Genomic DNA, 21696 nt, shown 5'->3' on the forward strand with positions numbered 1-21696 from the left:
TAACTCCAGACTCTGTTCCTTTTATCTTGCTGCACCATATGCCTGGAATAGACTTCCTGAGCCAGTATGTCAAGCTCCATCTCTGGCCGTCTTCATAGCTAAGCTAAAAGCCCACCTTTTTGATGCTGCTTTTAACTTCTAACCCTTATTCACTTGTTCAGAACCCTTATTTTATCATCCTCACTTTAATATTCCCTTATCTCTTGTTTGTCCTGTTTGTCTGTCCTAATTAGATTGTAAGGTCTGTCGAGCAGGGACTGTCTCTTCATGTTCAAGTGTACAACGCTACGTACGTCTAATAGCGCTATAGAAATGATAAGTAGTAGTAGTAGATATTGTTCAACCAGCCACAGTAACTTTGGACTCCCTGTGGCAAGCTGTGAGTGGCACTTAAAGAATTTAAAACTGATTTTGGGATTATAGTTACTAAGGTGGAAGATCACAGAGTATTCTTAACTTCTCGTGGGGAAAAATTGGAGAAACAAGCTGAACAAATAAATGAATTGAAAGAGGTAGAACGGACTTTGTTGAAAGAAAGATCTTTGATTGCTCAGAAGTTGGAGAGTATGGAGGATCAATTGAGAATTTTCCCAGGTCTCCGATTGTATCTCCGGTTGAAATGGTATGTAAGTGCTTCCATGAGATATTACTCCACCTCTAGTGAGAACGTAATATTTGACTCTTGGAAGAAATCCTGGAAGTTCAACTCTGGTTGGGGCAAAGGGAGACCCTCCAGTTGAGTTAAAATTAACAGCTTTTTTGGAAAGTTCACTGGAGGTTTTAACATCTAGAACAACTCGACTTGTGACCGTTGCTTTGGAACATGATAGAAGCTATGTTTTGAAATTATATTTCTGTCATATTAAGGAACAGTTTTTGGGTTCAAATGCATGTATATTTTCTGTTTTGTCTCAAGTGATACAAAAGCTCAGGAAAGAGTCTTGGCCCTTCGGCTGAGGGTCCTGGCTTTGGGAGCATCATTTATTTGAAATTTCAGTGAATCAGAACAAAAATGTCCTATATTTTGAACCTAAACAGCTGCTTGAACTTTATGTGACCAGAGAAGAAATTGTAGTTGTAGTTGGCCCTGAAGTAAAGCCTGGGGAATGACGTATCTGGCTGTGGGGTATGGTCGTTTATTTCTGCTCCTTTGATCATTTTAAATTTCTTTTGAGTCTTTATTTTTTCTTTTCTCGTCTCCAGTATATGTGGACTAATTAATGAGAACTTTTTCTTTTTGTATTTAATTTTGTAATTGTGATTTCCAATTCTTTCAAGTTGATTATTTTATATGTTATGGATAAAACAATTAAAAAACAAACAAACTGAACTAAAGAAATATCATTGTGTACACCAGAAAACATTGACTTTCCTTCCCCACCCCTACTAACTCACTAGTTTCAGCATGGTCAAACTTGACTAGTACAGTTAGACTTGATATTTCATGCTTGCTATTATCAGGTATGCAATATAAGCTGTATAGTTTCTGGTTGAATTGGATATATGTTTTTGTTTTATTCAATGACACCTTGTGTGTGCTCTGCATCACCCTATGCAGAACCTTTCCATGAAGTACTGTGTGCGCTCATATACCTTTCCTTGTCATCAAGCAGATGAAGCCATTACGCATGGGTTGTGTCCATCAACCAGCAGGGGGAGATAGAGAGCACTCAGCTTTTCACAGTGCCTCATGGCCAGCCAGCTCCACTGCCTCTTCAGTATTCTCTATCTCCACAAGCAGGGTGGCTGCAGCTTCTTCGAGCTCCATCAAAAATCTGCCTGGGGGTGGCTCCTGGCTTGCCAGTTGTTAGCCGGGGTGTTAGAGGCTATAGCAGCTTCACTTTGAAGGCACATAGGTTAGCCCTTTCCCTGCCTTACTCATGCCCCCGTGGATGTGGACATATTAGCTTGCTTTTCCCTGTCCTTTCCCACTCAGTGGATGCAGGCACATTGGTTCGCCTTTCCCTGCCTTTCCCACTCATCTGAGCCTCCGGAGTTCTTATTACCTCTGCTTTCCTCACAGCGTTTAAAAAAAAAAAAAAAAAAAAAAAAAATGGAACAGAGGTTTTCCTTTGATTCTTCTATGGGACCGGAGCTGTGATACTCAGTCCGGTGAGGTAAGAGTGTTTTCTAACTCCGGGGTGGGCCCGTGATCGGGGCGTTTTTTGCACGAAACCGCCATTTTGAATTTTCCCGATGGCTGCAGAGAATGTAAAGCGCTGTTCCCGGTGTGGCAAGCGCAAATCAGCAGCGGGGCTCTGTAAATCGTGCTGTACAGGTGTAAGAGCCGGCCCGAGCATGGCAAGCAATGATTCTTCCCGCTCAGAGCTGGCAGCGGACGCCATTTTTAATTCTCTGCATGGCGTGGCCTCCATAGAGACGGAGAGCCCTGAGCCCGGGGGGGGGGGGGGGGGGACCTCGAATTGAGGCTATTCAGGGAGCGCCTAGCCCCGGACGGAATCTGGGTGCCCAGGGCGAGTTTGTGTTGTTATTGCATAAAGCATACATGCTGAAAAGAGCTCTCCCTCAAGGGTCGTCTGAGGCCCCTTCTATTGTCCTCCCCCCCCCCCCCCCCCCACGGTGGATTCTGGCCTGGACTGCCCGCTGAGGCTATTTTCCCTGATAATTGGCATAAAGAAAAGCGTAGAAGGGCTAATTCCCCTTCAGATTGTGGTGCACCTCCTTCCCCCCCCCCTGTGGTCGGGCTGTTAGGATTCGGAGAGTTCTGGCAGGCCTTCGTGGTCTGAGAAGCCAGAGTCAGGTGCAGAATTACCACAGGATCTGGATGATCCCTCCGCGGTGAGGATTTTCCACCGTGATGAGCTGCCAGCACTTATTTTCAGATGCCCTACAGGTCCTTTCTATTGAAGAGCCTGACAGTGGCACGGCCTCCTCTGTGAATCCTAGGATGGCTAGTACCAAAAAGCCTGCTCGAGCCTTTCCTTTGCATGACTCCATCCAAGAGCATATTTCCGCTCAGTGGGCTGACCCCGAGGGACCTTTGAAAGTTTCCAGGGCTATGGGGCAATTATACCCTCTGCGTGAGGAGCATTTGGCTCGCTTTGCAATGCCTAAAGTAGATGCCCTAGTCACTGCGGTGACAAAGAGAACTACCCTCCCTGTGGAAGGAGGAGTTGCCCTGAAGGATATACAAGACCGTAGGCTGGAAGCAGCACTTAAACGGTCCTTTGAAATTGCAGGTCTTACTGTTCGGGCGTCTGCATGCAGTTGTTATGCTGCTAGAGCCTGCCTGGTGTGGTTGCAACAGGCAGTGGAACAGCCCGGAGATGGAGCGGAGCCCTTCTCGGATGTGGCTCCGCTGCTGGAGTCAGCCTTGTCCTTTCTGGCTGATGCCCTTTATGATATTGTCAGAGCTTCGGCTAAACAAATGGCAGTAGCAGTGGCGGCTCGCCGTCTTCTTTGGCTACGACATTGGGTAGCGGACATGGCCTCTAAGCAAAGGTTGGTGAAGTTGCTGTTTCAAGGCCTTCTCCTATTTGGTGAGGAGTTGGAAAAGAAATTGTTAAAGGCCTGGGAGATCTTAAACCCCAGCGCTTGCCCGAAGTTAGGCCGAGGCCTTCCTCCAAGGGCCAGGCGGTCCACTCCTCTTATACACCTCGCTTCCATGAAGCTACAAGGTACCGCCCGGGGCGTTCTGCTGGGTTCACTTCTCGTGCCCGTTTTTCAGCAGAGGAACTCCTTTCACTCAGACAGGCGTTCTGCAGCCACCGGCTCTAGGCCTGGAGTTCAGGGGCGACCCTCTCAATGATGGTGCGCCGGCCCCCTCCTCGCTTCCTGTCATCGGAGGACGTCTTTCCCTCTTTGCCGAGGAGTGGGCCAATATTTCCTCAGATCAGTGGGTTCTGGACCTGATCAGAGATGGCTACAGAATAGAATTCAACGCCCCAGTAAGAGACGTATTTGTGGAGTCCCGATGCGGTTCTGCCGCCAGACGGGCAAGGTCTGATTCAGTTAGGGGCCGTGTCCCCGGTACCTCCCGCCGAACACGGCTACGGCCGATACTCCATCTACTTTGTGGTGCCACGAAAAGGTGGGTCTTTACGCCCTATTCTGGACTTAAAAGAATTAAACAAGTCCCTGAGAGTGCGGCATTTCCACATGGAAACCCTGCGCTCCGTCTTTGCTGTGGTACAGCCAGGAGAGTTTCTCACGTCTCTAGACCTGAAAGAAGCTTACTTGCACATACCAATTTGGCCCCCGCACCAGAAGTTTCTGAGGTTTGCGGTGTTGGGAAAACATTTCCAGTTCCGGGCCTTGCCTTTTGGCCTCGCCACAGCTCCCCGAACCTTTTCGAAGGTAATGGTGGTAGTAGCTGCTTTGCTCAGGCGAGAAGGTATCAGGGTTCACCCGTACCTAGATGACTGGCTCATCAGAGCAGACTCTGTAACAGAGAGCTATCAAGCTACAGCCAGAGTGGTCTCAGTACTCCCTGATTGGTGTCTAGTAGTGACAGATGCCAGCCTGAAGGGCTGGGGCGCACATTGCAAGGGGAAGCATGCCCAGGGTCTATGGACAACCGAGGAGACGGAGTGGTCCATCAACTGCCTGGAGTTGAAAACGGTGTTTCAGGCTCTTCTGGCCTTTCAAGTGACCCTGGAAGGATTGGCTGTCAAGAGTGAAGTCGGACAACATGACAGCAGTGGCCTACATAAATCGACAAGGCGGCACTCAGTGCAGAGCACTGGCAGGCCGAACAGATTTGCCACTGGGCTGAGCTGCACCTTCAGTTTCTGTCGGCAGCTCACATTGCAGGTCAGAGCAACGTGCAAGCCGATTATTTAAGCAGGCATCAGATCGATCCAGAAGAATGGGAACTAGCAGACGACGTATTCCTGCAGATATGTGCCAAATGGGGCAAGCCCGTGATGGATCTTATGGCGACAAGTTCAAATGCCAAAGTCCCGTGCTTCTTCAGCAGACGGAGAGATCCTCGCTCGGCAGGGTTGGATGCCTTGACTCAGCCCTGGCCTCCGGGCCTACTGTATGTGTACCCTCCGTGGCCATTGATAGGGCGCGTGCTCCTGCGGATTCAGCTGCACCCAGGAGAAATGGTCCTAATCGCCCCGGATTGGCCCAGGAGGCCTTGGTATGCGGACCTCCGACAGATGCTAGTGGAGGCTCCCCTTCCTTTACCTCTGGTACCGAACCTGTTGTCACAGGGCCCGGTAGCCATGGAGGACGCCTGCTGCTTTGGTTTTATGGCATAGCGATTGAGAGGGCGCGCAATTGAGGGACAAAGGCTATTCAAACACAGTCATTTCCACTCTCCTGCAGGCCCGCAAGCGTTCCACTTCCGTGGCTTATGCCAGGATTTGGCGCCAGTTTGAGTCTTGGTGTGCTTCAAAAGCGATCACACCCATGTGGGCTCCTGTCTCGCCGATTCTGGACTTTTTGCAGGACGGTGTACAAATAAGCTTGGCCTATAATTCCCTGCGGGTGCAAGTGGCAGCGTTGGCCTCCCTTCGTGGTAAGGTTGAAGGCGTGTCTTTAGCTGCTCATCCAGATGTGGCACGGTTTCTTAGTGAGGTGCTTCGGCTCCGGCCTTCCGTGCGAGCACCCTGTCCAGCTTGGAACCTGGGGCTAGTTTTGAAGGCCCTGCAGGCTTCTCCTTTTGAGCCGCTTCGGCGAGCATCGGAGAAAGATTTGACACTAAAGGCCGTTTTTCTTGTGCCCATTACTTCGGCGAGACGGGTGTCAGAGCTCCAGGCGCTGTCCTTCCTTCATGCCTAAGGTGGTTTCAGCGTTTCACCTAAACCAGCCTATTTTCTTGCCCTCCTTTGATAAGGAGGAGTTTCCAAAATCTTTTGGGCAGTTGCACCTGTTGGATGTGCGTAGGACTCTGCTTCAGTATCTGCGAGTTACTATCTCTTTCAGGATCTATGATCATCTGTTTGTTTTGCTATCAGGTCCTCGCAGAGGGTCTCCAGCGTCTAAAGCCACTATTGCCCGCTGGCTCAAAGAAACTGTCTCTTCAGCTTATCTGCTTGCCGGCCGGTCTCCGCCAGTAGCCTTTAAGGCGCATTCTGCCAGAGCGATTTCTTCCTCTTGGGGCTGAAACTGGAGCACTCTCTCGTCAAGAGATATGCAGTGCAGCAACATGGGCTTCGAAGCTCTCTTTTGCCCGACATTACAGGCTGGATGTGGCTGCTAGGAGGGATGCGCGTTTTGGAGCACAAGTGCTAGCGCATGGTGTGACCTGTTCCCACCCTATATATGGATTGCTTTGTTACATCCCATACATAATGGCTTCATCTGCTTGATGACAAGGAAGGGGAAATTAGGTTCTTACCTTGGTAATTTTCTTTCTTTTAGTCCTAGCAGATGAAGCCATGAGCCCTCCCTATATGATTGTCTGTATGCTGTGAATCTGTTTCAGGTTCTGTTCTTGTTTCCTGAAGTTCCTTCCTTGGGAGAAAGTTGGAAAACAGTCTTCAGGATTCATGTTCACTTATAGGAGGATGAGTCCATTTCCTCCAGTTTATGTTTTGGAGGATGAGTTTATTCCCTCCAGGAGGTTGCGTGTATCTCCTCCAGTTATACAATAAGGAGGACGAGTTTATTCCCTCCAGGAGGATGTGTTCATTCCCTCCTTTTGAGTTCATGCCCTTGTTAATGGGCCATCGTCGCTGTGAGGAAAGTTTCATGTTATTCCCATTGCGGTTGCCGTACTGCTTGGAAGCTTCAAATACTGAAGAGGCAGTGGAGCTGGCTGGCCATGAGGCACTGTGAAAAGTTGAGTGCTCTCTATCTCCCCCTGCTGGTGATGGACACAACCCATACATATGGCTTCATCTGCTATGACTAAAGGAAGAAAATTACCAAGGTAAGAACCTAATTTCCGCATGAATAATGACTGCTTTCTTTTCTGCAGATCCAGAGCCAGCCCCTGCCGATGGGAAGATAATTTTAGGAAACCAGTGAAGCGCTCTTCAGATGAAAAATATTCCAGGCTGACTGCAAGCTCAAACAAGAAAAGAAAGCAGGAAGAAAAGCGAAACTCATTGGGATAGTACAGGCTCCCAGAGTTCTCAGAAACAAGTTCGAACACAGCAGTCTGCTTTCATTTGGTGATGATGAGGAAGATTAGTGTTGGAATTGCCTCTCTTGTATGCTTCTGCTGTGTTTTTAAGTGACTAAAAATGAACCATATTGTAACCTTCAAATTATCATTATTTTTTTTTTAAAGGACAATATCAGAAAATGGCATGCAGCAGTGGAAGGGAGCGGATTTCCATGGCTAACATTTCAACTACTCTTATCAGCATACCTTTATGATAAATTTGAGATGGGTGGTAGAGAGTGAAACTTACCTCACCACCCCTTGAGAAATTTGGACTAGATTTCTTTTTTCCTAGAAGGCAAGATGTTAGTTCTAGGACTAACTTGAGTAACAAGACAATAGCCATTCAAAACAATAAAGTGATCCCAGTGTTAATTTGATATTCTGGTTGTCTTGGTGCCCAGGTTCAAGACTTTCCCTACAGTGCTAAGAGTTCCACAGAGATTCTGCCTTTCAGTATTTATAGGGTAGTTAGTGCATTAATACAGTAGATGGTTGTCTTGGACCTCAGTGAAACACCCTTAATGCATTCATAGTAAAGCAATCACTTGGATTTGCTACTGATCTTCATTGTGATTGTAGCAACTCTTAGTAATTAAGTCAAGTACTGTTGTTTTCTAAGTAAAAGGGACCCAGATGGAGTATATTTACTGACCACTTATGATCTCTGTAACTCTGATGATAGATTTTGTCAGTACTCTGAGATTCAGGGCAAGGTCAGCTCCATTAGCAGATTTCTAATCTGCATAAATGCATGCTCACTGTTTTGATTTGTGTCCAGGAGTAGTATTCCTGCTCCTGTGAGTTTCCAGTTCAGTCAGAACAGCCTCTTTGGACTGTGGTGCCAAAAGAAGCATTCATTCACAACTACCTTTCTTTGTGGGAGTTCTTTTTATCCTATTTTTATTTTCTTAGTGCTGAACCCAGCCATTGCAGCAACATTCTTTAACCAAGGACCACAGTCTGCAGTTTCTCTTTCCAAACCAATTAGCATGAATCCCAAATCTGGCCCACTAGGTTCATTGTAATGGGATGACTGAGACCCTGTCCACTCAAGATGAGTTACTATTCAAATACACTGGATATTTCCCTACTCCCTGGAGGGCACACAATCTGAGTTTGTACCTGAGGCAATGGAGGGTTAAGTGATTGACCATGATCACAAGGAGCAGCAGTGGGATTTGAGCCATGTATAAGATATCATGCCTGGTTTTAAGTCTTCAAATGATCAGGGTTCTTTTTACTTATATGAATTGTTGAACCATTCTACTTTTCATTTGACATCGAGAAGGAAAGTAATCTTCTTATATACCCAGTCATTAAACATACAGGGGGAGATTCTATAGATATGGCACCTAAAAAAATTGGTGCGGAAAACAATGCCATCTACGTGTATTATATAACGGCGCCTAGATTTAGGCGCACGGTATGTAGAATACACTTAGTTGATATCTCAGTGCCTAAAGCTATATGCCTCTATTTACACCTATGAAAACGTGTTGTAAATCCCGGCACGTAGATTTAAGCGCACTAGACCATATTTTATAACTATGAACGTAAATTTTGGAATGCCTACAAAACACCCATTTCCCCACCCATAACCACGCCCTTCTTTGCCTGCATGCATTAGAAGTTAGGCGCACTGCATTATAGAATGCCACTTAGCGAGTGTGCATGTAAATTCTAATTATTGCCAATTAGTGCTCATTATTGCCTGTTTTGAGTTATCAATGCTGATTAACTTGTTAAGCCAATTAAGTTATGTGCATTGTTATAGAATCTGTACTAATTTCAGCACAGATCTCTAGGTGCACTATATAGAATCCGGGTAATAACATCTAAACGTAACCATGAACATTCATACTCCTATCAGGCAACTTGTTTCTATTAGTCTCTACCATCAGGTCTAATATTAGAAAGTTCCTATGGCTTATTTTGCAAGAATCTTAAAATATTTTGTTTAATGAATACTTAATAGTAGATGCTATATAATAGACCTATTTATTTATATTGATCTGTAATTATGCAACTGTATGTTAAGCATTATTGTTGTACAGCACTTTAGATCCATTCAAGGACATTTGCGGTATGTTAAGCGCCAGATTAGATTGGTCAGGTATTAATAGCAATGCAACTAATATTGTATTCCTGATAAAGTACTAACAAACTAATGGTAACTTAAGAACCACTTAGAATTTAGCAATGCTTTCTGTCTTACCCACTAGACCAGTGATGGCAAACCTATGGCACGCGGTCAAGCATTCCTTCTTCCCTCCCACCCGGCACCAGCCCGCCCGGCCTCCATCCCTCCCTCCGAGCACGAAATTTAAAGTCTTCCCTTGTCCAAGTTAAGGTGGCGTCAGCAGTAGCAGCGAAAAGCGTGCTGCTGGCTCGGCGCGCCTCCTTCAGCCTTCCGTCTCTCAAGTTCTGGTCCCGCCCTCATTTCCTGTTAGGGCGGGACCAGAGTTTGAGAGACGGAAGGCTGAAGGTTCGCCGAACCAGCAGCACGCTTTTCGCTGCTACTGCTGACGCCGCCTTAACTCGGACAAGGGAAGACTTCTAAATTTCGTGCTCGGAGGGATGGAGGCCGGGCGGGCTGGTGCCGGGTGGGAGGGAGGGAGGAATGCTTGACGGTGGGTGGGTGGCCTGGTGCCTGCTGCCGGGTGGGTGGGAGGCCTGGATGGGTGGCCTGGTGCTTGGGTGCGAGGGAGGGAGGCTGGCCTGGTGCTTGGGTGCGAGGGAGGGAGGTCTGGTGCTTAGGTGGGAGTGCTGGGTGGGAGGATGACAGGCCTGGGTGCTTGGTGGGGAGTGCTTGGTGGGTGGCCTGGTGCTGGGTGGGAGGGAGGGAGGCCTGGTGCTGGGTGGGAGGCCTGGTGCTTGGTACTGGGTGGCAGGCCTGGGTGGGTGGCCTGGTGCTGGATGGGAGGGAGGCCTGCCTGCCTGGTGCTGGGTGGGAGGGAGGCCTGCCGCTGGGAGGTGCAGGGGGGAGAGGAGGATGGCTGAGGGGAGGGCAGAGGGGGGAGAGGAGGGTGGCTGGAGGGGAGGGCAGGGGAGAGAGCGGGTGGCTGGACATTTGTGGCTGGAGGGGAGAGGAGGGTGGCTGGACATTTGTAGCTGGAGGAGAGAGGAGGGTTGCTGGACATGGATGGAGGGCAAGAAATGAAGAAGAAAAGGAGAAAGTAAAGAATAAATGGAAAGGAAGCCCTGGAAACGGAGTTAAGAGAACAGATAGAGAGCAGCAGAATCAAGGCCACTAGGACCAATATGGATAGAAAAACAAAATCACCGGACAACAAAGGTAGAAAAAATCATTTTATTTCATTTTAGTGTTTGGAATATGTTCAATTTGAGAATTTACATCTGCTGTCTTATTTTGCACTGGGTATACTGGAGCTGTAACAACTTACAGAAATGATTTATAATGAAAGAAAATCATGTTATTTTTTTTCTCCTATACTAGTATAATATTTTCAATGATGTCTGTTTATATGCGCCATGGCTGGTGTAAGGGGTGTGGCTATCATAGGGGCGGAGCCATGTGGTGACTTCGCGATAAATAATTAGATTTTTGGTTGCTGTTTGGGCACTCGGTCTCTGAAAGGTTCGCCATCACTGCACTAGACCATAGGAAGTAATGCACTGTCTCTCATTCCCTTGGATGCACTCAAAAAGTCCATTGCTCCCGTGGTGTGGCAGTTCTCACCTCTCCCTCGGACTCCAAGCTTGATGTTTCACAGCTGTCTCCTGTAGATAGGATGCCTTGCTCCATTGTGTCTTCTGTGTTTGTAGTGGAAGGCTGTCTCAGTAGTGAAACGGGAATGCACACAGCACTTCTCTGAAGCTAGTCTTAGCTGTGGCTAAGATGCTACCCAGTACTGGTTCTTACTCAGTACAGCTCATTTCCATATCATCATGCTGATCAATCCATAGACTGGTGGGCTGTGTCCATCTACCAGCAGGTGGAGATAGAGAGCAAATTTTTTGCCTCCCTATATGTGGTCATGTGCTGCCGGAAACTCCTCAGTAAGTTCTCTATCTCAGCAGGTGGTGGTCACACACAGCAGCAGCTCTGGCTAGGTCTCCAAGCCTAATTGTTTAGGTTTTGTTGAGTACCTGGGGTTGAGGGCTCTTCTTGAGCAAGTGCAAACCTAGTGGTGCCAGGTCCCTCCTTTTCTCCCCCCTCCCGCTGGCTCCGTTAAAAAAAAAAAAAAAAATTTTTGAACGTCCTTTAAGGGCGTTTATTTCAACGTTTATATCAGCGTTTATTGCAGCTGCTCACTGGGACACCAGTTTATTACAGCTCGGAGCGAGAAGCAGGTAATTTTTACCTTTTGTAGCGGGCAGGGGGTTCCCCGATCGGTCTCCACGTGGCCTATGGCATTGGAGGGCGAGGGGCGGCGAAGAATCGCTCCCCGGACCACGTGTGTGCGTCTAGCGGGGATGCGGGGCTTTCAAAGCCTGAATCGCCTTCTTTGGGCGTCAGTTTGGAGGCCGGTCAGTGTCCCGGTTCTTCCTCCGGTGCGGCGGTTTTCCCCGCCATAAACGCCCATCCCCTGCTGCTCCCCCCCCCCCCCATTTTGGGCCAGCCACTCTGCTCGGACGGCTTCTTCTTGTGCCGCCCTCGAGGTGGGAGACGTTAATGCTATGGTCGCCCTTGATTCGGGCGACGGCAAGAAAGCGGCCAAAGTTAAGCGCCATTTTTCCCGCGCGGCTCCTTTTCGGAGTTTCGCGCTGGACGCCATTTTGGATGTGCAGCATGTTTCTCCCCCGCTCTTGCGAGCACCGGTTGAGGGTGCGTCTAGGGCCGTGGCCCAGGCTGCAGAAGTGCACAGTCGGGGGGGTTTCTCACCTGAATTCATTTTGCTGCTGCATCAGGCTTTCCTTATGCAAAACGCTGCCCCTGCTCCCTTGTCCGATAAAGGGGTTGAGGCCTCCGGAAGCAAACGCCCTAGAGTGGATTTCCAGGCCCTAGAGGACTCTGTCTCCTCTGATGTAGATGAGGGCAGCGTATCTGAGTTCTCCCAACGGTCTTTTGGGGATTCCTTGGAGGAAACGGATTCCCGCTCGGATGGAGCGGATGACCCCTCTGCAGCGCGGATCTTTCACTCAGAGGATTTTCCCCAACCTGTTAGTGCAGGCCATGAGGATTTTTTTGAAGATTTCCTCTCCAGAGAACGTCTCTCTCCCTCAGCCTCTGCTGGCTCTGCCATTATGCTGGAGACGAAGCGCCCGCCTAGAACCTTCCACGTGCATGAGGCCATGCACACCTTGATTTCGGCTCAATGGGATGTCCCAGAAGCGAGCCTGAAAGTGGCTAGGGCTATGTCCCGCCTCTATCCTCTGCCTGAAGGTGAACAGGAGGCCTTTCTTTGGCCTACCGAGGATTCTTTAATCACTGCGGTGACTAAGAAAACGGCGTTGCCGGTGGAAGGACGCCCAAGACAGAAGATTGGAGGCGGCTTTAAGGTCGTCCTTCGAGGCGGCTGCTTTAAGTTTGCAGGCCTCAGTTTGCGGCTCCTATGTGGCCAGGGCGTGCCTGACGATTGTGCAGCGGGCTTCCCCTTCGGATCCTTCCTTGAGGGCTGATTGGCCGGCCCTGGAATCGGGCTTGGCCTACTTGGCAGACTTGCTGTATGATGTCTTGAGAGCCTCGGCTAAAGGTATGGCTCAGACAGTCTCTGCATGGCGTTGGCTTTGGCTGAAGCATTGGTCTGCTGACCATGCCTCTAAGTCTCGCCTGGCTAAGTTGCCTTTAAAGGCAAGCTGCTCTTTGGGTCGAGCTGGACAAAATTGTGACCGATCTCGGCACGTCTAAGGGCAAGAGGTTACCAGAGGTCAGGGCTCGGGCCAGTGGTGCCCGCCCCGGTTCCTCCAAAGGACGGTTTCAGGAAGCCCATCGGTATCGCCCGGGCAAGTCGGGCTCCTCTGCCCCCTCTTCCTTCAAGAGGAACAACTCCCCCAAGCAGCATTCCTTTCGCAGAGACCGCCGTCCCGGAGGTGCGTCCTCCGGTCCTCCCTCCAGGGTCTCGTACCCAATGACGGGGCCCTGGTCCATGGCCCAGAGCAGATTGGAGGACGCCTGTCCTTGTTCTGGGCGAGTGGACCAGGGTACTTCAGACGCTTGGGTGCTGGAAGTCATCAGAGACGGCTACAAGCTAGAGTTCTGCCGACCCTTAAGAGACGGGTTTGTGCACTCTCCCTGCAAGTCTCCGGTCAAAGCTGTGGCAGTGCAGCAGACTTTGGACAATCTCATCCGCCTGGTTGCGGTCGTTCCGGTGCCAGAAGATCCAGCTTGGCAAGGGACGTTACACCATTTACTTGTGGTACCAACAGAAAGGAGGTTCGGTACGGCCTATCCTCGACCTCAAAGGGGTCACTCGGGCCTGAAAGTTCGGCACTTCCGAAATGAAGATTCTCCGCTCTGTTATAGCGGCAGTGAAGGCCGGGGAGTTCCTGGCATCCTTGGACATCAAGGAAGCTTACTTGCATATTCCCCATCTGGCCTCCTCATCAACGCTTTCTGCGTTTTGCAGTCCTGGGCCGACACTTCCAGTTCAGAGCCCTCCCGTTCGGGTTGGCTACTGCTCCGCGGACCTTCTCCAAAGTAATGGTGGTCATCGCAGCCTTCCTACGAAAGGAAGGAGTACAAGTCCATCCTTATCTGGTACGACTGGTTGATCCGAGGCCCCCTCTTATGCAGAGGTGCGGCAAAGCTGTGGGACCGGGTTGCTTGCTCTTTTGAGCTCCTGGGGTGGATCATCAACTGGGAGAAAAGCCAGCTGTGCCCGACCTCAGTCCCTGGAGTATCTGGGAAGTTCGTTTCGACACCCAGGTGGGCAGAGTGTTCCTGCCAGACATCGGATTGTCAAGCTTCAGGCTCAGGTTGGACCAATTTCCTAGTAGCCTCCTCCTCTTCGGGCTTGGGACGATGTGCAGCTGTTGGGCTCTATGACGGCCACGATGGAAGTAGTGCCCTGGGGCCAGGGCTCATATGAGACCACTACAACACTCCTCTGCTGCAGCGCAGGACTCCACGGTGTCGGAGGATTACGCCTGTGCGCCTTCCCTTGGATCCAGCGGTGCGCAGGTGCTGAGACTGGTGGCTGAGGACAGACAAGTTGTACCCGCAGGAATGCCTTCTTTTGACCCCGGAGTGGGTTGTCGTCACGACGGACACCTCTTTGACGGGCTGGGGGAGCCCACTGCTTGGGAAGGACAGCGCAGGGCTCTGGTCTCCTGCAGAGGCAAGTGGTCTATCAACCTCCTGGAACTCAGAGCCATTCTGTTGGCGCTGTTTGGAGTTTCTCCCGGTACTGGCGTTGAAGGCCGTACGGGTTCTGTCGGACAATGCCACGGCTGTGGCCTATGTCAACCACCCGGGATGGTACCAAGAGCGCCCTTCTAGCCAAGGAGACTATGATCTATGCCACGTGGGCGGAAGCGAAACCGTGGAACAGCCTGTTGGCGGCCCACATTGCGGGAGTTCATGCATTGTCAAGTGTGTGGACTTTCCTCAGTCCGCCATACCTTGGATCCCGGAGAGTGCAGCTATCGGCTCAGGCGTTGTCTATGGACCATCACAGGAAGCGCATGGGGCCAGCCCGAGCCTGGATCTGATGGCGTCAGCGGCCAATTGCCAAGTGCCGGGCGCTTTTCAGGCAGAGGAAAGGGACCCTCGATCTCTGGGGAGTAGATGCTCTTACTCCAACAGTGGCCGACACAGGAGCTTCTCTATGTGTTCCCGTCCCTGGCCCATGTGTGGGCAGGGTGCTAGACCGGGTGCAAAGCATCCGGGCCGGATAATCCTGGTGGGTCCGGACTGGCCCAGACGTCCCTGGTACGTGGACTTGATCAGGCTCTCAGTGGACGGTCCTCTGCGGCTGCCAGCGGATCAGGGCCTGTTGCATCAGGGTCCCGTGGTGATGGAGGATCCCTCCCCCTTTGGTCTTACGGGGCTATTGAGCGGCAGCATCTGAGGAAGAAGGGCTTCTCAGACAAGGTCATCGCCACTATGCTGAGAGTGAGGAAGGGCTCTACTTCTACTGCTTATGCCAGGGTTTGGCGTACCTTTGCATTGTGGTGTGAGGCAGGCTCTCTTTCTCCCTTCACTGCTCCAATTTCTTCAGTGGTGGCGTTCCTGCAAGAAGGTCTGGAGAAAGGCCTGTCGCTCAGTTCCCTTAAAGTCCAGGTAGCGGCTCTGGCTTGCTTCAGGGGTCGCCTGAAGGGTGCTTCCCTGGCCTCGCAGCCAGATGTGCGCTTTCTCAAGGGAGTTAATCACCTACGCCCTCCTCTGCGCTTGGTAGTGCCTGCGTGGAATCTCAATCTAGTGCTAAGAGCCTTGCAGAAGCCGCCTTTTGAACCCTTGTCGAGGGCATCTCTGAAAGACCTGACGTTGAAAGCAGTCTTTTTAGTGGCTATCACTTCAGCCAGAAGAGTTTCTGAGCTCCAGGCGCTATCATGTCGAGAGCCCTTTCTGCAGTTCACTGAGGCAGGAGTGTCTATTCGCACAGTGCCTTCCTTCCTGCCCAAGATTGTTTCTCGCTTCCAAGTGAATCAGCAGCTCTGCCTACCCTCCTTTCGTAGGGAGGACTACCCAGAGGAGTACTCTGCTCTCAAATATCTAGATGTGAGACAAGTCATCATCAGATACTTGGAAGTGACCAATGATTTCCGGAAGTCGGATCATCTGTTTGTGCTGTTCGCAGGTCCTCGTAATGGTCTGCAGGCTGCCAAGCCTACAGTAGCACAATGGGTCAAGGAAACCATTGCAGCGGCTTATGTGGCCGCGGGGAAGGTGCCGCCTATCCAGCTGAAGGCTCACTCCACTAGAGCTCAGGCGGCCTCGATGGCAGAGGCCGGTTCCGTTTCCTTGGAAGAGATTTGTAGGGCGGCAACTTGGGCATCTGCTCATACCTTCTCCAGGCATTACCGCTTGACTGTGGCTGCTCAGGCGGAGGCCCGGTTTGGAGCTTCAGTGTTGCGGTCAGGGATTTCTATGTCCCGCCCTGGGTGAGTACTGCTTCGGTACATCCCACCAGTCTATGGATTGATCAGCATGATGATATGGAAGGTAAAATTATGTATCATACCTGATAATTTTCTTTCCATTAATCATAGCTGATCAATCCATAGCCCCTCCAGATATCTGTACTGTTTATATTCTGGTTGCATTTCAGGTTCAGGTTTAGTCTTCAGTTCCTGTTCAGGAGGACTTCGTGTTCAAGTTTTTTCAATTGGATTCTTCAGGAGTTGAGAAGATTTTGTGTTACAGTGAGCTGCTGCATTCCTCTCCTCTCCGTTTTTCGGGGCTAGATTGAGACCTAAATTCTGCCGGCGCTCCCTCCCGCTTCGTGCAGCTGTAGGGCAGCTTTGTACCCCTCCCGCTTCGGCGGTGTTAGGGTCAGTCAGCTCTTCCCGCAGTTGCGGTTGCAGGATAAGCCAGATCGGCGGGTGTGGTGTCCCTCCCCCGCTCCACGGGGATGAGCTGGACGGATTCCCCTCCCCCACTTGTGTGGGGATGAGCTGGGTTGATTCCCCTCCCCCGTTTCGGCGGTGGTGAGCTGGGCAGAGTGTCCCTTTGTGGGTGTAATTCTCTAAGTGCTGAGTCCTGCGGATTGAGCTTTGATATCGACATACTGAGGAGTTTCCGGCAGCACATGACCACATATAGGGAGACAAAAGGATTGCTCTCTATCTCCACCTGCTGGTAGATGGACACAACCCACCAGTCTATGGATTGATCAGCTATGATTAATGGAAAGAAAATTATCAGGTATGATACATAATTTTACCGTTTATGAGTTTAGGTTCATGAGTACTGAGTATGAGGCACTCATCCGTTTTCTGGAACTACAGGTTCGCTAGTAAACTAACACCCATAAGAGTGTTCTCTCTCTCTCCTTCCTGAGAGTCTGTCCTTTGTCCAGCAAGAGTGCATGATATAGAGGAACAGTTCTCTGATTGGATGAGCTAGGCACACAAAGACTTGCTGGTACAGCTGTGCAAGTGGACAGTAGATGAGGTAAGGCCTTGGCTAATTAGGACCACTGAGCTGGCTAGATGTTCTGCAGAAAATACAATGAAGCTGCTGGCCCTGCAGATTGCCCACCTTATCAGATCTGGAACTACTGGTTCCCCTAATGAAGGTTACCTCATTCCTAAGTAATTAAATCTCACTCTGTAGGTTTCATACCAAAGAGAACCACAGATGTGCCTAGGAATGTCAGTCTGACCAGTGGACAAAGGAAATCTTGTAGTAGCCATGACAGGGTGGTATGTTGCAGTCAGAATTTGGCTCATAGGCTTCAGTTAGGCTAATGCAGGCCTTATGTATACAAACAGGTATGGGCAGTGTATACTCCTATAAAACTTCAATAATAAACATAAATGTGCCTACATTTAGTTTTGCCCATTTATTTTACAACATTTTTATTAGTGACACTTAAATAAAATACATGTTTGACCATATATATACAGCCTCACAGATACAAATGTTCATAAGAAAATTTTTTTGTTAAGCTAGTACAGAGTGCCAACCACTTATCACATTTTATCCCCTTCCCCCTCTTTGATAGGAGGGATGCCCCCATGTCATTTACGCATTGCTTAGTAGTGACTATACATGGAATTCTCACACAGATTATGGATCTGAACCTCAGGTAAATATTTGAAATTTTGTGCAGTCAATACAAGAGGCTCCATACAATCAGCAATTGTGTGGCTATTATCCTCATCTGCTCGTTGTTAGATGGACAGTATGTAAACCATATTCTCCGAGGACAAGCAGGCTGCTTGTTCTCACGACTGGGTGACGTCCGCGGCAGCCCCCACCAACCGGAAGAAGCTTCGCGGGCGGTCCGCACGCAGGGCACGCCCACCGCGCATGCGCGGCTGTCTTCCCACCCGTGCATGACCGTTCCCGCCAGTCTTTTCTGCGCCTGGAGAGAGACGTGTTCACCTCTCTCTTCCTCAGCCCCGGAAAACCGTCGTGTTGTTCGCGAACCTTTTTTTCGTTTATTTTCGTTGCGCGTTCCTCTCAGAATTTTTTTCTGTAAAAAAAAAAAAAAAGAACGCGCTGTACTTTTCCCTCGTTTTCTAGCGGGGGCCTCGCGTTGCGGCCTTGTGGCCGCGCAGTCCAGTTGTTTTTCGTGTGATTTTACCGCCACCATCGACGACTTTGATTTCGCCGACGCGATTTTTCCGTCGATGTCCTCGAAGGTCCCGAGTGGATTTAAGAAGTGTGGTCGGTGCGGCTGGCCTATCTCGCAGACCGACACTCACGCTTGGTGCCTCGGGCTGGAGCACGATACCAAGTCGTGTACTTTGTGTCTTGGTCTCCGGAAACGGACTCAAGTAGCAAGGCAAGTTCTTCGGTACCGTCTTTTTGGAACTTGCGCCGGCCCCTCGACGTCGACCTCGACGGCATCGGTATCGACGGCCGGTTCTTCGGTACTGGTATCGATGGCCGCGAAATTGGCACCGATGGCAACGACCCCAGGAGCATAGGTCCCGTTGGCCCGCCGGTCCTCCGGTGAGGGTAGGGGTGAGAGGCCACGTGGGCAATCGGTCCCGGTCACTCCCTCTGCCCATGGCCCTCGGGACCGAACCCTGTCTGACCCGGTCCCTCGAGACCGAGGGGGATCGACCTCCTCCTCCTCCTTTCCACCTAGCGCCGATGACGGGCATCGCAAGAAAACAAAGAAGCACCGTCATCGGTTGCCATCGATGCATCCGGCCCCCCAGCGCCGGAGAGGAGTCGACGCTGAGTAAGCGTCAGCGTCGAGAGGAGAGGTCCCCCTCTGTAGTAGAGGTACTGACGCGTCAGGGTCCCAGCACTTCGGTGCAGTCTCCTGGACCCGAGCAGCTTCCGGCACCGACGCCTCTACCGGCCCCCCCGTCTTTCCCGGCAGCGGGCCTGGACGAGTGCCTCCGAGCCATCCTCCCGGGGATCCTGGAAGGGCTGATGCGCCAGACTGTGCCGGCGCCGGGGGTGCTCTAGCCGGTCTCAACCGCCACGCAGGTGGAGTCCCCGTCGATGTCGATGGAGGGAGCTTCGTCCCCGCCGGCGCGGGAGTCCACCGCTCGACGACACCGAGGCCTCAGTGCCTCGACGTCGAGCCGGGCCCGGTTGAGGACTCAGCTGCATGAGCTTATGTCCTACACCGAGGAAGAGGCCTCATGGGGGGAGGAGGAGGACCCCAGATATTTCTCCTCAGAGTAGTCTGTGGGCCTTCCCTCCGACCCCACGCCTTCACCAGAGAGAAAGCTCTCGCCTCCTGAGAGCCTCTCCTTTGCCTCCTTTGTCAGGGATATGTCTATATGCATTCCCTTCCCCGTGGTCTCTGTGGATGAGCCGATGGCTGAGATGCTCGAGGTCCTCGATTATCCATCACCACCTAGAGAGTCCTCCACGGTACCGTTGCACAATGTCCTCAAAGAGACACTGCTTCGGAACTGGATGAGACCATTATCTAATCCCACCATCCCCAAGAAAGCAGAGTCCCAATACAGAATCCACTCGGACCCAGAGTTAATGCGGCCCCAATTGCCTCATGACTCGGCGGTCGTGGACTCTGCTTTCAAGAGGGCACGGAGTTCGAGGGATACCGCCTCGGCGCCCCCGGGGCGGGAGTCTCGCACTCTGGACTCGTTTGGGAGGAAGGCCTACCAATCTTCCATGCTCGTGACCCGGATCCAGTCGTACCAGCTCTATACGAGCATACACATGCGGAATAATGTGAAGCAACTGGCGGACCTGGTTGACAAGCTCCCGCCGGAGCAGTCCAGGCCTTTTCAGGAGGTGGTCAGGCAGCTGAAGGCGTGCAGAAAGTTCCTGTCCAGGGGTATATATGACACCTGTGACGTGGCATCTCGTGCTGCGGCCCAAGGTATAGTGATGCGCAGGCTCTCATGGCTGCGTGCCTCTGACCTGGACAACGCGCACCCAGCAGAGACTGGCCGACGTCCCTTGCCGGGGGGATAACATTTTTGGGTGAGAAGGTTGAGCAGCTGGTGGACCAACTGCATCAGCGGGAAACCGCCCTCGACAAGTCTCTCCCACCGGGCGCCTTCAGCATCCACCTCAGCAGGTGGACGTTTTTCCCGGGCCCTGGCAGGCTGCGCCCTATGCTTTTACCAAGCGTAGTGTACACCCAGTCGGCACAGAAGGCCTCGTCAGGCACAGGGACAGCCCCAGCGCGCTCGTTCTCGTCAACAGTGTGCGCCTAAGCAGCCCCTGCGCCTCCACAGCAAAAGCCGGGGACGGGCTTTTGACTGGATCCACGGGAACATAGCCACCCTCAAGTGTCCGTACCGGACGATCTGCCGGGTCGGAGGAAGGTTGAAATTTTTTCACCAAAGGTGGCCTCTCATAACCCCTCCGACAGTGGGTTCTCCAAATAGTGCGGTGCGGATACGCCCTGAATTTGGCCTCCCTGCACCAAATTGTCCTCCGGAGCTCAATCCTTCAGCCCCATCACAAGCAGGTACTTGCAGAGGAACTCTCCGCCCTTCTCAGCGCCAATGCAGTCGAGGCCCGTACCACCCGGGCAGAAAGGGCAGGTGTCTATTCCAGGTACTTCCTTGTGGAAACAGAAACAGGGGATGCGTCCCATCGTAGACCTGAGAGGCCTGAACAAAATTCCTGGTCAAAGAAAGTTCAAGGATGCTTTCCTTGGGCACCCTTCTGCAATGATTCAGAAAAAACGAATTGGCTATGTTCCCTGGATTTAAAGGACGCATACACTCACATCCCGATACTGCCAGCTCACAGACAGTATCTCAGATTCCGCCTGGGCGCACGGCACTTCCAGTATTGTGTGCGCCCTTTGGGCTCGCCTCTGCCCCACGGGTGTTTACAAAGTGCCTCGTGGTGGTAGCGGCGTATCTACGCAAGCTGGGAGTGCACGTGTTTTCCATATCTCGACGATTGGTCTGGTCAAGAACACCTCGGAGGCAGGAGCCCTCCGGCCATGCAGTGCACTATTCAACTCCTGGAGCTGCTGGGGTTTTGTGATAAATTACCCAAAGTCCCATCTCCAGCCATGCCCAGTCTCTGAATTCATAGGAGCTCTGCTGAATACCCAGATGGCTCAGGCCTTCCTTCCCGAAGCGAGGGCCACAACCTCCTGTCCCCTGGCTTCACAGACCAGAGCGTCTCAGCAGATCACAGCTCGGCAGATGTTGAGACTTCTGGGTCATATGGCCTCCACAGTTCATGTGACTCCCAGTGGCTCGTCTTCACATGAGATCTGCTCAATGGACCCTAGCTTCCCAGTGGTTTCAAGCCACCGGGAATCTAGAGAGATGTCATCCGCCTCTCCACCAGTTGCCGCACTTCACTGCTCTGGTGGACCATTCGGACCAATTTGACCCTGGGACGTCCTATTCCAAATTCCACAGCCCACGAAAGTGCTGACAACGGATGCATCTCGCCTGGGGTGGGGGAGCTCATGTCGATGGGCTTCACACCCAGGGTCTGTGGTCCCCTCCAGGAAAAGGATTTGCAGATCAACCTCCTGGAGCTCCCGAGGCGATCTGGAACGCACTGAAGGCTTTCAGAGATCGGCTGTCCTGCCAAATTATCCAAATTCGGACAGACAATCAGGTTGCAATGT

General features: G+C 51.3%; 1 protein-coding gene across 1 annotated transcript in view; it reads left to right on the plus strand.

The window, feature by feature from the left end:
* KIAA1143 (KIAA1143 ortholog) overlaps window positions 1-7461 on the plus strand; it is a 124171-nt gene extending 116710 nt beyond the window's left edge. The window contains 4 exon segments of the mRNA XM_030209310.1: window positions 6893-6922; window positions 6925-7025; window positions 7027-7065; window positions 7067-7461. Coding sequence (XP_030065170.1) covers window positions 6893-6922; window positions 6925-7025; window positions 7027-7065; window positions 7067-7108 — 212 coding nt within the window. The 3' untranslated portion in view covers window positions 7109-7461.
* The last annotated feature ends 14235 nt before the right edge of the window (window positions 7462-21696 follow it).

Source organism: Microcaecilia unicolor, chromosome 1, assembly GCF_901765095.1.
Source record: "Microcaecilia unicolor chromosome 1, aMicUni1.1, whole genome shotgun sequence".
Taxonomy (NCBI): Eukaryota; Metazoa; Chordata; class Amphibia; order Gymnophiona; family Siphonopidae; genus Microcaecilia; species Microcaecilia unicolor.